Source organism: Cariama cristata, unplaced genomic scaffold, assembly GCF_000690535.1.
Source record: "Cariama cristata isolate BGI_N322 unplaced genomic scaffold, ASM69053v1 scaffold4289, whole genome shotgun sequence".
Lineage (NCBI taxonomy): Eukaryota > Metazoa > Chordata > Aves > Cariamiformes > Cariamidae > Cariama > Cariama cristata.
The window spans coordinates 8,958-22,297 of NW_009635077.1; the positions used below are offsets into that span (position 1 = coordinate 8,958).

The 13,340-nt window shown below is 43.2% G+C and overlaps 1 protein-coding gene across 1 annotated transcript in view; it reads right to left on the minus strand.

Moving 5' to 3' along the window:
* The window catches only part of LOC104167194 (melanopsin-like), a gene marked incomplete at its 3' end in the record, with an annotated part of 8,151 nt that extends 7,660 nt beyond the window's left edge, over positions 1-491 (minus strand). Inside the window, exon 1 of the mRNA XM_009707381.1 lies at positions 354-491. Coding sequence (XP_009705683.1) covers positions 354-487 — 134 coding nt within the window. The remainder of the gene's footprint in view (positions 1-353) is intronic.
* Between the last annotated feature and the right edge of the window lie 12,849 nt (positions 492-13,340).

Sequence of the window (13,340 nt, forward strand, 5' to 3'; positions counted from 1 at the left end):
GTTTTTGGCAAGTATTTCTGCAAATTCTAGGGGGTGGGTGAAGAAGTCTGCAACAGGGAGACTGTGGTTTCTACCATGAAAAGTATTAAAGCCTTCTTTAAACTTTCAATTGGAATTGTTTATAGAACAAGGTATTTACTTTCTCATTTTCTTTGATTCCTTAAAACATAAGGAATTTACTCTGAGGTTATCAGTGATGTGCATGGGGGGGTTGCCCTCCCCTCCCCTTCATTTGTTGCCATCAGCCTTTGCTTGGGGCTTTGATCCAAGAGGGAACCAATGCAGAACACCTGCACACAGGCACACGTGAACCTCAAGGCCAGCCAGATTAATCGTAACAGGAATTCATGTACCTGTAAAACGCGTAGAGAACAAGGAGGTTGCCGATGATGCCAATGGAGCCGATAATGAGCACGCAGGTTCCTACAGTGTAAAGAACATGGTCAGGGATCTCTGCTTTGGTCATAGCGTGTGGCTGGGTGCCCATGTTCAAACCCTGAATGGAAAACAGAGGAAAAGGAAAGCTTAGCCCATGCAGGACACTTTATTCCAGGGGAAACACGCTCAGCCTGTTGAAGCAAGGCAGAGCATTCGCTTCCACAGTGCGTGCAAATCAAACACACACCTCAAAACTCTTTTCACATCCCCATAATCAAGTCTCCCCTCAAGCAGCCTTCATTACTTTAATAGTGCATATTTATATTGAAAAAACAACAACAAGGAGAACAGACTGGGAAGGAAAATACTGAGGAAGTTAAGATGATGGTGTGAAAAAGGCAAAGATGTGTTAGCATTAAACTTGCTGTGGGCAACTGCCACGCTTTGGGGTGCAGAGCTAGCGGACAACACAGACTTCAGGTCAACAAGGAATAGCACATCATACTTTGGTTTTATTAGGAGCACTGATATCAAATCCCACACTTACAAACATTAAATCCCCTGGGTCTCTCCAAGCTCCCTATCCACTAACTTGCAGTGCTGCAAAACATGAGACTACCCATGGAAAATGTGGGAGACCAGGGATAAAACAGAAGCAGTAGCATCGCCTGTGTAAGCACAAATACATTAAATAGTCTTGACGCCTCTTTCACTGCCCTTTATCTCCAACACATGAATAAAACCCCACCAACTCTCTACGTATTTTTTTTAAAAAAACAAATTCAGACTTAGCAGCAGCTAAATTCAACAGCAGGGCAGCCTACAGCCAGTCCACTCAGCTCTCATTAGCAGCATCGACGAGAAGAGTCCAAATTGCCTGATGGAGATTCTTATTTACCGAGGCCAGAGCAGCTAAGTCATGCAGAGCGCTCGCACATGCCGTCAGATCCGGACAGCTTGGTCAAAGGTACGGCACCTTGTCACAGCCAAGGACATGCTTCCCATCACCACGTTTTGCTGCTGTGCAGCTCAGGGTGTGGGACAAGGCTGATTTTGGCCTGCGGGAGAGGAGCTGGGTGACAGACCAGGTTCACAATGATAGCTATCACCCTGCTGGTGGTATTTAAGCAGCCCTTCAAAAATGGTGAGAAAAGCCTTTTTTTTTCCTCCCCCTTAACCGCGCGATCCTACCAGGGTTACTCCCCGGGGTGGGTTGCGTTCGGTGAGAGGGAGCATAGCACACCCAGAGCATCCTCAGCACAGCAGGTCCGGAGCAGAAACGCTGACGGCAAAGCTCCTGGGGCTGAAGTGATGTAGCACATGGTACAAAGGCTATAGCTTCAAAGCAGAAAGCTGCTTTCAAGCCTTCTCGGCAGTCTGACAGACTCTCCCCATCAGAGGATGGCTACCGCCAACGTGACACTTCACCAAAGAGAACATCGCTGTAAAACTAGAAAGAAATGAAAGGGAGCGTCTGCTGGTGCTGGCTGCACCAGGGGCTTGTCACCGCTATTCCCAGCAATTAGGCAGCAAGAAAAAAACCCTCACCCTGGGTAGCATTTACCCTCGAATAAGGTGTGAGAGGCAGCGTAAGAGCGGGCGGCGCACGGGGACGAAGCGCAGCCGTGGCTGTTCGGTGGCACCAGGCACGGATGGCCCCGGGCTATCCGAGCAGGGCTGCCTGGGCACACAAGTTAACCATGGTAAACTCCTTTCCTCTTCCCTCAAACCTAAGCTTCTTAGCAATGTGCGTGCACTAAATCAGAACCCTGCCTCACTGCTGGGAACGCATACCGAAGAGGCTAAACTGGGGAGAAAGGAAAAGGATCCTGGTTTTTTTCTTCCTTTCCAGCTTATCTGTTAGGCATGCTCAGGATTTACCCCTATACAGAGGGTTATTGTATAGGGGAGTATTATATAAACGTAATTCAGGGCAAGCAGGACTTGCCGGTCGTATGCGTTCTGCTTTACTTCACCATATGGGAACTCACTGTTGCAGAAACCCACGTGAGAAATGGACTATGAATTTCACACCCAAAGGTGTCTCGCCTTATCTCTCTGCTGAAGAGAAGCTGACTTGGACATTTTGGCCTCATTTATTCAGTTAAGGGTGGTGAGCTGTGTCAAAAGCTGAAAAATGTCTCATGTGGCACATTTGTAAACTCGGATTACAGTTTGCTGGCAATACTGGATGAAATATAAACTATCGATGCTTACAGAGTCGAATTTGGAAGGCAATAAATACTGGGGATTGCACAGAACCTGCAATCTCAGCGAGAAGCTAAAGTGAGGGATGTTTAGATTACACAGGCTTTGGAGAAGGGATTTTGCCTTCAGGGGAGTCCATAAAATACCACGGCCACATTTGCTGCAATGTTAATAGCAGTAAGAACAACTTTGAGATCTGAATGAAATAACAGCTACTTACTCACTCTGTCGGTGTTACCCTGAGACAGGAGGATGTGGCAGGCATCCAGCTGTATGAAATGTGGCAAGCTGATAAAGGCAGAAAACCATTTATAACACTGTAATTTGGACCTAAGAAGATAAATGTGATATCTCTGTGTGTGTGTGTGTGTGTATATAATCTCAACAGAAAACCTCAGCTTTGATACAAAATAATTTCATTAAACTAGTGGAAATTTTCTAAATAAAACAGGCTAAACCAGTACAAATAGCTGCAAGCTAATCCAAGAGAATTTATGCCTCATTTTACTCACATAATTTATTTTACTAATTTGGCGTAATTTCACAATAGAAAACTTTAAGAATAAAGATGTAACTACTCTTAAGGTTGAGAATTTAAAATCTACTCTATTGAACAAATGTTGCTTTTCTAATACAGACCCGTTCTCGGTACAGAATAACACCCAACTGGAGACAAACCATTAATGTCATCAAGGCTTTAAGATATTCACAAAATTTAAGCTGCTTCTCTTTTCCTACAGTATCACCTCTGAGAAGCTGGCCTTTTTGCTAATTTTGATTAACAAGCTAAATACCTGCTAATGTAAACATTTTACTGTATGAGGATGAGGACTAGAAATATGAAAAAAACTTCTAAGCTTGGTGACCAGCTCTAACAATAAGCTGTTTTTTGCTGATATTCTCAAAAGTTGTTACCACTCTATGCATTTTTGAGGTACTTTTAGTTTCTCCCAAGTAACAAGAATAAAATTAAACTATAGGAGAATATTCCAAGTTGCTGTGACTCCTTCCAACCCAAGAAAACCCAAGTAACTATTACAAATCTTTCCAGATGACTTGGTAAGCAGGGCAGCACCTTATTACAGCAGGTTGCCTTCGTTATAGTCGCTGGGGAGTCTTACCAGTTTATGTCTATATTAGCCTCTCTTAGCACCAAAATGATGTATGGTCAATGACGCCTGGTATGAATCAGCAAGAAGTCAGTTTATAAGAGTGGAAGGGTCCTGCCTTTTAGACTTCGCAAAGCATGGGTTTTGGATCCATCTCATGCCACCACTCTCTAACTGCTAGAGTATGTTGTGCAGTTATACTTCAGGCTATTCATTTTCATTTTATTAACAGTGAATTAGACTCCTGGAGAATGCCATCGGAAAACTTACAAAGTTAAAAGACATGCTGCGAGATGCTCCCGCGGGAATGCACGGCTGCCCTGGATGCAGCACATCTATCTCAGTAAGTTGTGTTTATGGATGCTCAGTATCATCGCAGCCACACAATGTAGAATGAAAAGCCTGTTCTGTATGAGCCAGTGTCTTGCTCCTTCTCTTTAATGATGTGATTTAACATAAATATAATTACATTTTATTCAACCAATATATTGAATCTTGAATGGGTGAAGTAAGTTTTCAGAGGCTCATGTGAGCTGTGTTCACCCGTCCATTTTTCCCCCAAGTTGGCTTTGCGTCCCTGCATTTGTGGTCCCAGGACAGAATCCCAAGCACTCTGCTCTGCACGTTTCCTAAGTGAAGATTTTAAAGACATTATCCAGAACGATCTGATTGTTTCCCTCAAAAATACCGATGTAAAGAAGCAGCCCATGAAGATGCCAGTAATTGCAGCAGGGCCAGCTCCTGGCGTACTTGCCTCTCCTGTATTCGCTTTCTTTGGCTCCTTCTGAATTAATGCTACAATCACTTGCGTTTTGGCTCTATGAGATGTTGGACCTGACAGCTCACATAAATCATGATGTGGCCTTACTCTTAGATGCGATGCGACTACAACATCAAAACGCTGTCACCTACATGGCTGCTTGGAGGGCTTTCCTGGCAGGGTAACTAACAGATCTGCAGGCAAATGGAGGGTAAACAATTAACAGCTGTCCTTCAACTAGCTGGCAAAGGAAGCAGGCACCAGATACAAAAATAAACTCGGTTTATTTCTCCCAAAATGAAGATGGAAAACTTAACGGATGAGGAAAGTTATTTTACGACAGCTTTTGTAATTTGACTTTTAGTGATAAAATGATGTCCAAATAATTAGAGCCACCTGTTTCTGCTTTCCAGCTGGTAAGATTAGTAAAGACAGCAATGCAAAATACAAAAAGTTGTGGTTAAAAAAGGAGGGCAAGGGCAGGTCCCCTTCAATGGGTAGGGGTAGAAAATAATGGATCGAATTCAGAAATGGTTGTATGATTGGCATTAGGTGGATATAAGACCATGTAAAGCTTTATTTATCCTCTGATTTTGGTCATGGATGCAAGCTTATCTTGTGGAACTGATTTACACTGAAATGAGCTTAAGCAAGGGCTTGCTTACATGGGGGATTAATGTGCACTAACGAGGGAGTGAATTAACAGCATAGCAGCCTCCCTGTGCTGACCTGCTATGTGGATCCACAATGTAGAATTTTGATTTTACTGTACAAAAAATGTAAGTCTATATAGTTACGCTTGGAAATTTTAAAGAAAAGTAGTAAACGATACTTTGGTGTGATGAGATAGGAGCAATCCATGTGTGCCAGCTAGCAGGTAGTACTTGCCAAGTTCCTTGTAATCTCACTGATGGTCAATGTAAGAGGTAATTTCAGCATGAAGCACCATCTGGTTTGAAATGATGACAAAATCTGGGGCATAGTGAATATCTTGTATGTAGGAACTCTTGAATCAGCGAACAGAAGATCATTGCTATGTGATGACTATAGTAGAGCTAGTGATGACCAGATATTTTTCAAAATATGATGTATTTAAAATGAATACTTGTGGAAAATACTGTTAATACCTTTTGGTATTAAAAACAAATGAACTAAACAAAAACAAACCACCAACTTTGCTTGTTCTGGTTAACAGTGCTGCATTACACCACCACACAGTAATTACAGATTAATTTGGTCCTCAGAAAGTCAAATCAAACCGTGATCATCCACATGTGGAAAAGTTACTTTTCTTATCAGTCTCTGGGCGACACTCCTCTGCCACAGCTCATTCCAATCAGTTCACATGCCAAAGCCAGGAGCACTCAAACACGTATTTATAGCGTACATTTAATCAAGATGACAATTGGTTTAGCAAACGGAACTGTGAATTTGATGCAATTCATCCAAAAGTGAACAAGCAAGAAGAGGAACTGCCAGCGCTGCGTACAACAGGACAAATAGCAAAGGCAGCCGGGTACCAAAGTCGGGCACCTACTCCAGACCTAGGCGGGTGTTTATCCAGACCATGGTCATAAGTTTGCATAAAAACCTTCAGAATTTTTTTCTATAATAAAATATGTATCCAGTAAATTCCATTCCAGCAAGTGCTTCTGGGCTGTTACTTATATGAACAGCTGGCTGAAAAAAAACATTTGATATTTGACTTTAAGACTCATTGAGGGTATGTATTCTTAAGATCTCATTATAGCACAGCCCCTGCTTTGACAACATGCTTTCTTTCAGACCCTCGATATGTGTGCTTAAATGACTTCTCGTAGTTTCAAGCAATCAAATGGCACATGGCTGGCGTGGGTAGAAAAATCTCCAAAAAAATCCAAAGAGAAAAACCATCACAACCTCATTAAGGTCTTGATATCATGAGAATAAACCAGTTAGATACTCGTCAAGCTAGGTGAACTCAGATGTCTACATATCCAGCCTTATGAATCAATGTAAGCAAGGGGTATTAATAATTCATATGTTTTAAAATTAATAAGACATAATATAAAAAGTATTCACATAATACAGCAATCAGAAGTAAACAATAAAAGTGAAAAAGAGTACAGTTTTAATATCTGCCTGCTTGTTACAAAGCTATCTAAGGGCATATTTTCATCTCGCCGGAGGCTGACTAAATGAAGCTTAAAATGTAAAGTCTGTTCTGGAAAGCCCGTGGACATCGTTCTCTAGGTACATCCCCAGCCACACCACTGAAATCAGTGACAAAAGACACATTTGCTTCTCCGAGTACAAAAAAAAAAAACCCCAAACCCCAAACAACAACCACCAAAACTCAGCCCAGCCAAAAACGAAGCAGGCTTGTGTTCCAGCTCGAGCACTACCTGCGCCGCTTGGGCAGGGGTTACCAAACGTGAGGGCTTACTCAGAGTTTTGCGGCTTACCCTACTGAGCGTGCCTGCACAACCCGCCCTCGGGGGTTACTCCTGTGTGTTCGTGGGGAAGCAGCGGCAAGTATCTAACATGTTTTTTTTTTTCCCCTACCTTAATCCAAGTTACTGTCATCAAACCTTGAAGCAATGGATTTTTATTCCAAGACCTGAAAGTTTTAAAGCAAGATACCAAAGGTATGTTTTCTGAGGGCATTTCTGTTCCAGTACGGGGGTACTTGTGTAATCAAGACAGGTAGCATTAACCAGGTCTTCACAACATTTTCCTCTACAGGAATTTTATGTTCTATTTAAACACATCCAAATCTAACCTGAGAGCGCAAAACCTAAAAGAACCAGATTCAACCACGTGTTTTTGAAAGGCAAGCAAATAAAAGCCCACTACCAGCTCTTAATTGAGTTGAGGACTCAGTCCATCTTCCCCTTCTCATCTCTCATAGGCTTGCAGGCCAGCACAGCCAGTTCCTTAACGTGACCCTCAAAGACATTCACCGTATTGTCCCCTTGGCCGTAAATGCTTTCGAAATTTCCTGATGCTATGTCCAAATGCACCTCAAATTACAACGCGAGCCGTGCATGCTTAGGCAGGCAGCACGCTGAACAAATCTAATCAATGCCACCGCTGCGTCAGAATTAGCTGGGCTATTACAGCTCAGTGCATATTGGTTTGGCCACGAGGGAATGGATGGATGGCTGTTAGCACAGTGCAACAACAACACAGTAGGCAGAAATCTCAGGATATATTTTTTAGAGCATTAGAGCGCGTTAAAGAAAAGCATGTGTAGACAAAACATGATATCAGCATTATTTCCTTCAATGTAAGAATTTTTGCAGTCTTCAGGGAGAAATAATTTACATGCGACAGCAAGTATTTAAGTTTTTATATTACACATCATACCTTCATAGGTTATTTTTCTCCCTCTGAGCATCTTGCTGCTAACTGCAGCTCTTCAATAATCACCCAAAGTTCACCTAAATAAAGAAATCCCTCCTTCTGCGTTTGCCACTCGGTGGCAAGAGTGCTGTGAACTCGCTGGTGCTGTAAGCCGTTGGCATAGCACGGACTCTCCACCTCAGCTGCTCTCCCCTCTCCGCCTCCCGTGAGCTCCTGTAGCTCGTCCTAGTCCATTTTAACCATCCCAAACTGCCAGATGACTTTTTTCACCAGCCATGGATGCCCGGACCAAGCCCTCTCCCGCTCCCGCAGCCCCAGGCTTCAGGCCGAGCAGCAACGAGCGCGGCTGCCGGGTGATGCTCCCGTGTTAACTGGTTTTAACAGGAGCACGTGAAGAAATGTCTTTGCCTGTTCACAGATGTCGGCACCGCATTTTGAAATTCTGATTTCTGTCAGTGGATATAACATCTTGCCTTGAGGTTTCAAAGAGCCTGAATGTATAACTCTGGCTTCTGGACAGCTAGACTTTTATTTTTTTAAAAAAAAGAATATTTTCTTCCTTACTGTTGATAACTGAGAGCAAACCCTTCACCAGCCACCTCTGGCTGTATGCATCTCGTCGAGACTTTAGTAGTCTCTTCATGGCACTGTTCTGCTTCTTGGGGAGACCCACTCAGCTGCTGCCCAAAGATCGGTGTGCGAAAACCGCTCTGTGTGAAAAATGCTCTGCATTTTAAATAAATCCCATGAAAACATGGGCTTATTTTTAAGGATTGTGAAAAAAAAAAAAAAAAATTGTCAGCTGACATCAGCTTTTCAAAGGGTGACTACAAAATGAAAACACATCCTAATAACCCAGTTAAGGCAAGATGTTAATAACTTATGCTAATCCTGTATAGTCTTTCTAATGCTACTTTTAGGGACACATATAGATCATATTTTTCATCAGTATGGTCATTTGGTTCCTGCTGGATTCTCTGCCCTATATTTTTTCTACACTGTCACCTACGATGAAGTGTGATGAATGATGAGGGAAGCACAGTGATAATAGTAGAAATACACTTCCTCTATTAACTACATTTCAGTGAAGTTTTATTTGCAATTTTTACTTGCTGAGCATAAAGAACTGCAGTTTTGCCAAAGAATCCATCTCACTCTCTACATTTCCCCATATATAAATGAACCGATTTTTCTTCTGCAGGAAATAGTCTTAAATTGAAGGACTAAAACCAGAGACATTCTTCACCGACTAGGCTAATTTCCTTATTTCAACAAGAAATTTTGGTCATGGGTGGTAGTGTGGGGGCAGAGGGCAATTTGAAGCAACCCCCCCAGCTTCTTGATGCCATTTGCATCATTCCATCATGTACATTTAGGAACATGAAAACTGCTAAAAGTAGTCAGATCAGAGGCTCACCGACTCCTGTATCTTACACCTGACAGTGTCTGGCAACAGGTGCTTTTAGGGGAAGAACACGGGGAATACAGCAAGCGCACCTCCTCAATCTGTTAACTTGAGGCACGTTTGTGACAGTACCAACACTGTAGCACTCAGCTTCTGTTTAGATCAAAGAAATGTCTAATCACCCTAAGCTGAGGATTATTCCTATGTAATATCTGCTTGCTTCTGTTTAATATTCCTCCATGCACGGAAGGGGGGTACGCAGAAGGCAGAGCCGGACCCTTCCCAGAGGTGCACAATGACCGGACAAGAGGCAACAGACACAAGGCAGAGCAAGCAAAGCTCTCGATGAGGTTGGTGAAGCATGGAAAGAGGGGCCCGGAGAGGCTGCACAATCTTCATCCATCCAGAGTTTCAAAATGTTGAAGTTAGCCCTGCTTGGAGCAGGAGGTGGGACTTGACGACCACCCTTCCAACCTGAAATATTCCATGGTGCCAGGAATAAAACCCTCCAAAACATACAGTTAAAAAATTTGGGTTTAAGCCCTAAGTAAAATGAAATACTATTTCAGTTACTTTAGGACAAGTACGCTGTCTCAGTAAATTGAAAATCTTCCTACCTACCTTCTGTTACTTTCACAAGGAGCTGGGGACAGACGACAAAAGCCAAATCAACCTATATGCATGTTTTGCACCCAGACGCTGTAGACTAACATCACTAGATCATCTACACAGGGACCATATTTCTTGGACACGAAGGCTGCAGGAAGCCCTCCTCTTCCTCTCTAACACTTTCTCCTACCGTGGCTTTCAGTCCCACAAGAAAAGACAGATTTCCAGAGGCACTTCGCAGCTATTGATTGCACAGTACACTTACACTTCTCCTGTGTTGTGGAAAATACTCCTTGGTCTTTATCGGCACTGCCGGATGCTTAAGTATCGTGGAAATCTGGCTTTGGAATATTTTATGATGAATTTTAGAGAATTTAACTGGATCGCTGATACTTTGTTTAGTTCAATGGCCTATGCATTTTAGTCTGACAGATTCCCACTAGATACTATAAATACTCTGCTTAGAATAAAGAACCTAGCCACCCCAGCTAATGGGGATAATGGAGATGACTGGGAAGAGAAGGAAATTGTCAGGTGAGATACATTCAGGATGGCCCATTTCTGCAGTGAAAGGCAATTTGGCAGCAGCACAGCATCCCTTAACTCTCCAAACCCAGCCATTTCCTCGGCATCCCAGCTGTGCTGATGGCAGTCGGCAAATTTCCATAGCCATCCAGCACATATCCCCCCCTGGCATCCAAGTCTTCTGGTCTGCATCCTCCGTTACACTCAGCAGCCGCTGGCAGCACTCTGTCCGTTTGCACGGCAAACATCACAAAGGTCCATCTCCCTATTTCTTGGGCTTTCTACCAGGGTACACTTGAACCATGCCATGCATTCTGCGTGTGTCACATCCCACGTTGAACTGCTGACTACCATCCGGTATCGGGCGTTTCTGACTGATTAGTTATCTACTTGCTAAGCACGCTCTCAAGTACCAGTATCTACCAAAGCTGCATGTGAAGTCTGAAGAGCATCTTTTTCTTTCAGTGTTTCCCAGGGTGACTGTCCTCATCACAGAATTTATAGAAGGTGTCTAGCAGCCGTGTTCTGGGGTAGAGTGCAATCGGTTTGTGCAAGTCAGCCTGACGGTTGCCTTGCCTCTCTGCTGCATTAGGAGGAACTCCTCCAATTCACTTGCACCAGAACAGTAAGATTTTCTACTTTTCAGGGCTCAGAGAGCTTGGCTTGTATTGCAGCTGCGCTGCCTTGCAATTCCATGTTTCTAGTTATGTTTGTATAACTTTGAGAAACTCTTGGGTGTATTGATACCGAAAGCTGAATCATCTCATCTAGTAACGTTGCTTTGTCATTCCTGAACCACCAAAGCATGTTATATCAGCCTCATTTAATCACCTGCAACGATATGCAGACACATATTTCTATTCTGCACCCAGTTTGGGTCCAGAGTTTGAACTCTGCTTCAAACGCCGCTTGGCCAAGGACCGCTGGATGAAGCAGACCGTTTTCACCCTGAAGGTTGGCACCCCAGCACATTGGAAGTACAGGACATCCCGGGGGAGATCATTTGCAACCTCTGAAGGCAGTCAAACAATGTCAAAAAAAAATTTCAACTTTAAATCTCTTGATCAATTTACCGAGGTATATTTGCACATATGCATATTTCTGTACAGCTAAGTTTATGGCAAGAGAAAGTACTACAGAATGTGAGTTAGTTTAAAGTTTGGCGAGTATATAATGACAGGGAGCAAAACTTGGACTTCCTAAGAAACTTTAGGGAAACTTTAACAGCAAAAATAACCCATGCAGCCACTGTGATAAAGCTGTGATTAAAAAGACAGACTCAATTAAAAGTAAAGACCTTCAGCAATGCCAGAACGCACTCAGTGCATTTAAATAATTTGAAGTTAGGAGTTACATGCTCAAACTCCTGTTCACTTGCCACTTATTTATTACTTAAGAGGACTCTACAAAAAAACCTTGCCCAATGTTTTTCTTTCTGATTTGTTCCAGGACAATGACCTGTTGCAATGAGATGACAGCCACAGCTTCCCTCCCAAGGTGGAGTTTCTCTCATACCATTCCCATAACCCTTTCTCTTCCACTCTTAAGACTAGAAAAAGAAACAAATGTTCATTGTAGACTTCTTTGAATGTCAGGGCTGGGCTGGCTAATGAAATTAAGTCCAAGCAAGTTATCAAAGATTTAGGAGGAAACCTTCTATCCTAAAATCTACAAAGTATTGTAATGGTATAAGGTCAGGGGTGTACAGGGACGGTGGGGTATGAGGACAGGGGTACACAAATTCTTCACATTTATTTTGCTGACCTATCTCAGTCTTCTGATCCAAATCATCATAACTAATTTGCAATGCACAAGAAAATCCTCTTTTCTTTATGAATGCTTTCAAATAATCCTAGCTAAACATATAAACAATTGACAAACCTTCCTACAGCACTTCATTTAGGTCACTTTACATTACATTAATGAGCTCCACAAAAGGGTAACAACTCTGAAATCTGCTTTAGGACTTCATTTATATTTCCTTTTTAATTGAAATTTTCCTGCTATTAATGACCAGATCACAGTAAGGTTTAATCAACTAGATCTTGACGACGCAACAAGTACCATCATAAGCAATCACCTGCTACATCCTCCCCTGCAAAGCCAGTTTTCCCATCAGCCAAAACTCCAAATCCATCCTAAAAAATCTAAACAAAACAACACAAAGAAAATATATTTCCCTTTGAGGAGAGCTGGGTCAGCTGCACAAAAAGATAAATCAAAATACATTACATCAAAACAACATAAATTAGGTAATTTTTTTTCTTTTTAAAGGAAAAGCAGTTCATTTAAACCATTCCTTAGAAAACAAAGCAGAAGATAAACACTCCCTTCCCTTCTCCCTGCCCAGTTCCCACTTTCCGAAGCCTTCCTCCTGGCACGTACTTTTTGGGTTCAGCCGAAAGCATCTCCCTTCCCTCCGTACATCCGCTCTGTGCAGGACTGCCGAGCTGCGACTCATCCCGAGGAGCATTTGAAATCCCAGGGTTTAAAAAGCCACTCGCAAGCAAGCCCTCCTCCGCTCCCAGCCTGACAGCTCCAGGAGCATATCGAACGGCAGCGCTAGCCCCCAGCAAACCACCCATCCCCTTACTCAGCCTGACTGGCTCCACTATGACTGTTTCAAGTACCAAAAAGATGACTTAAAAAACAAAACAAAACCCAAAAAACAAAGCAAATACTCCACAATTTTAATTTTTTTTCTTTTTTTTTTTTCTTTTTTTTTTAAAAAGCATGGATGCCCAGAGGAGCTCATTTCCTGGGCACCCCAGCCAGCCACCTCTGCCCAGCCCGGGAGCATCCCGAGCCCCGAAGGCTACCCTTCCCTGAGGCTGGGCATCCTCGGGCAGTCAGTGCCCGGGGCTCTGCCTGCTCCGTACCTGCTCCCTGCGGTCCTGGGCAGGCAGCGTGGGCAGCCAGGGATGAAGGACGGCATCTGGGATTTCCCTCGCAGCGACTTGCACCCCGTGGCCTCTTATGCTTTTGCTGCCACGGGCAAGGA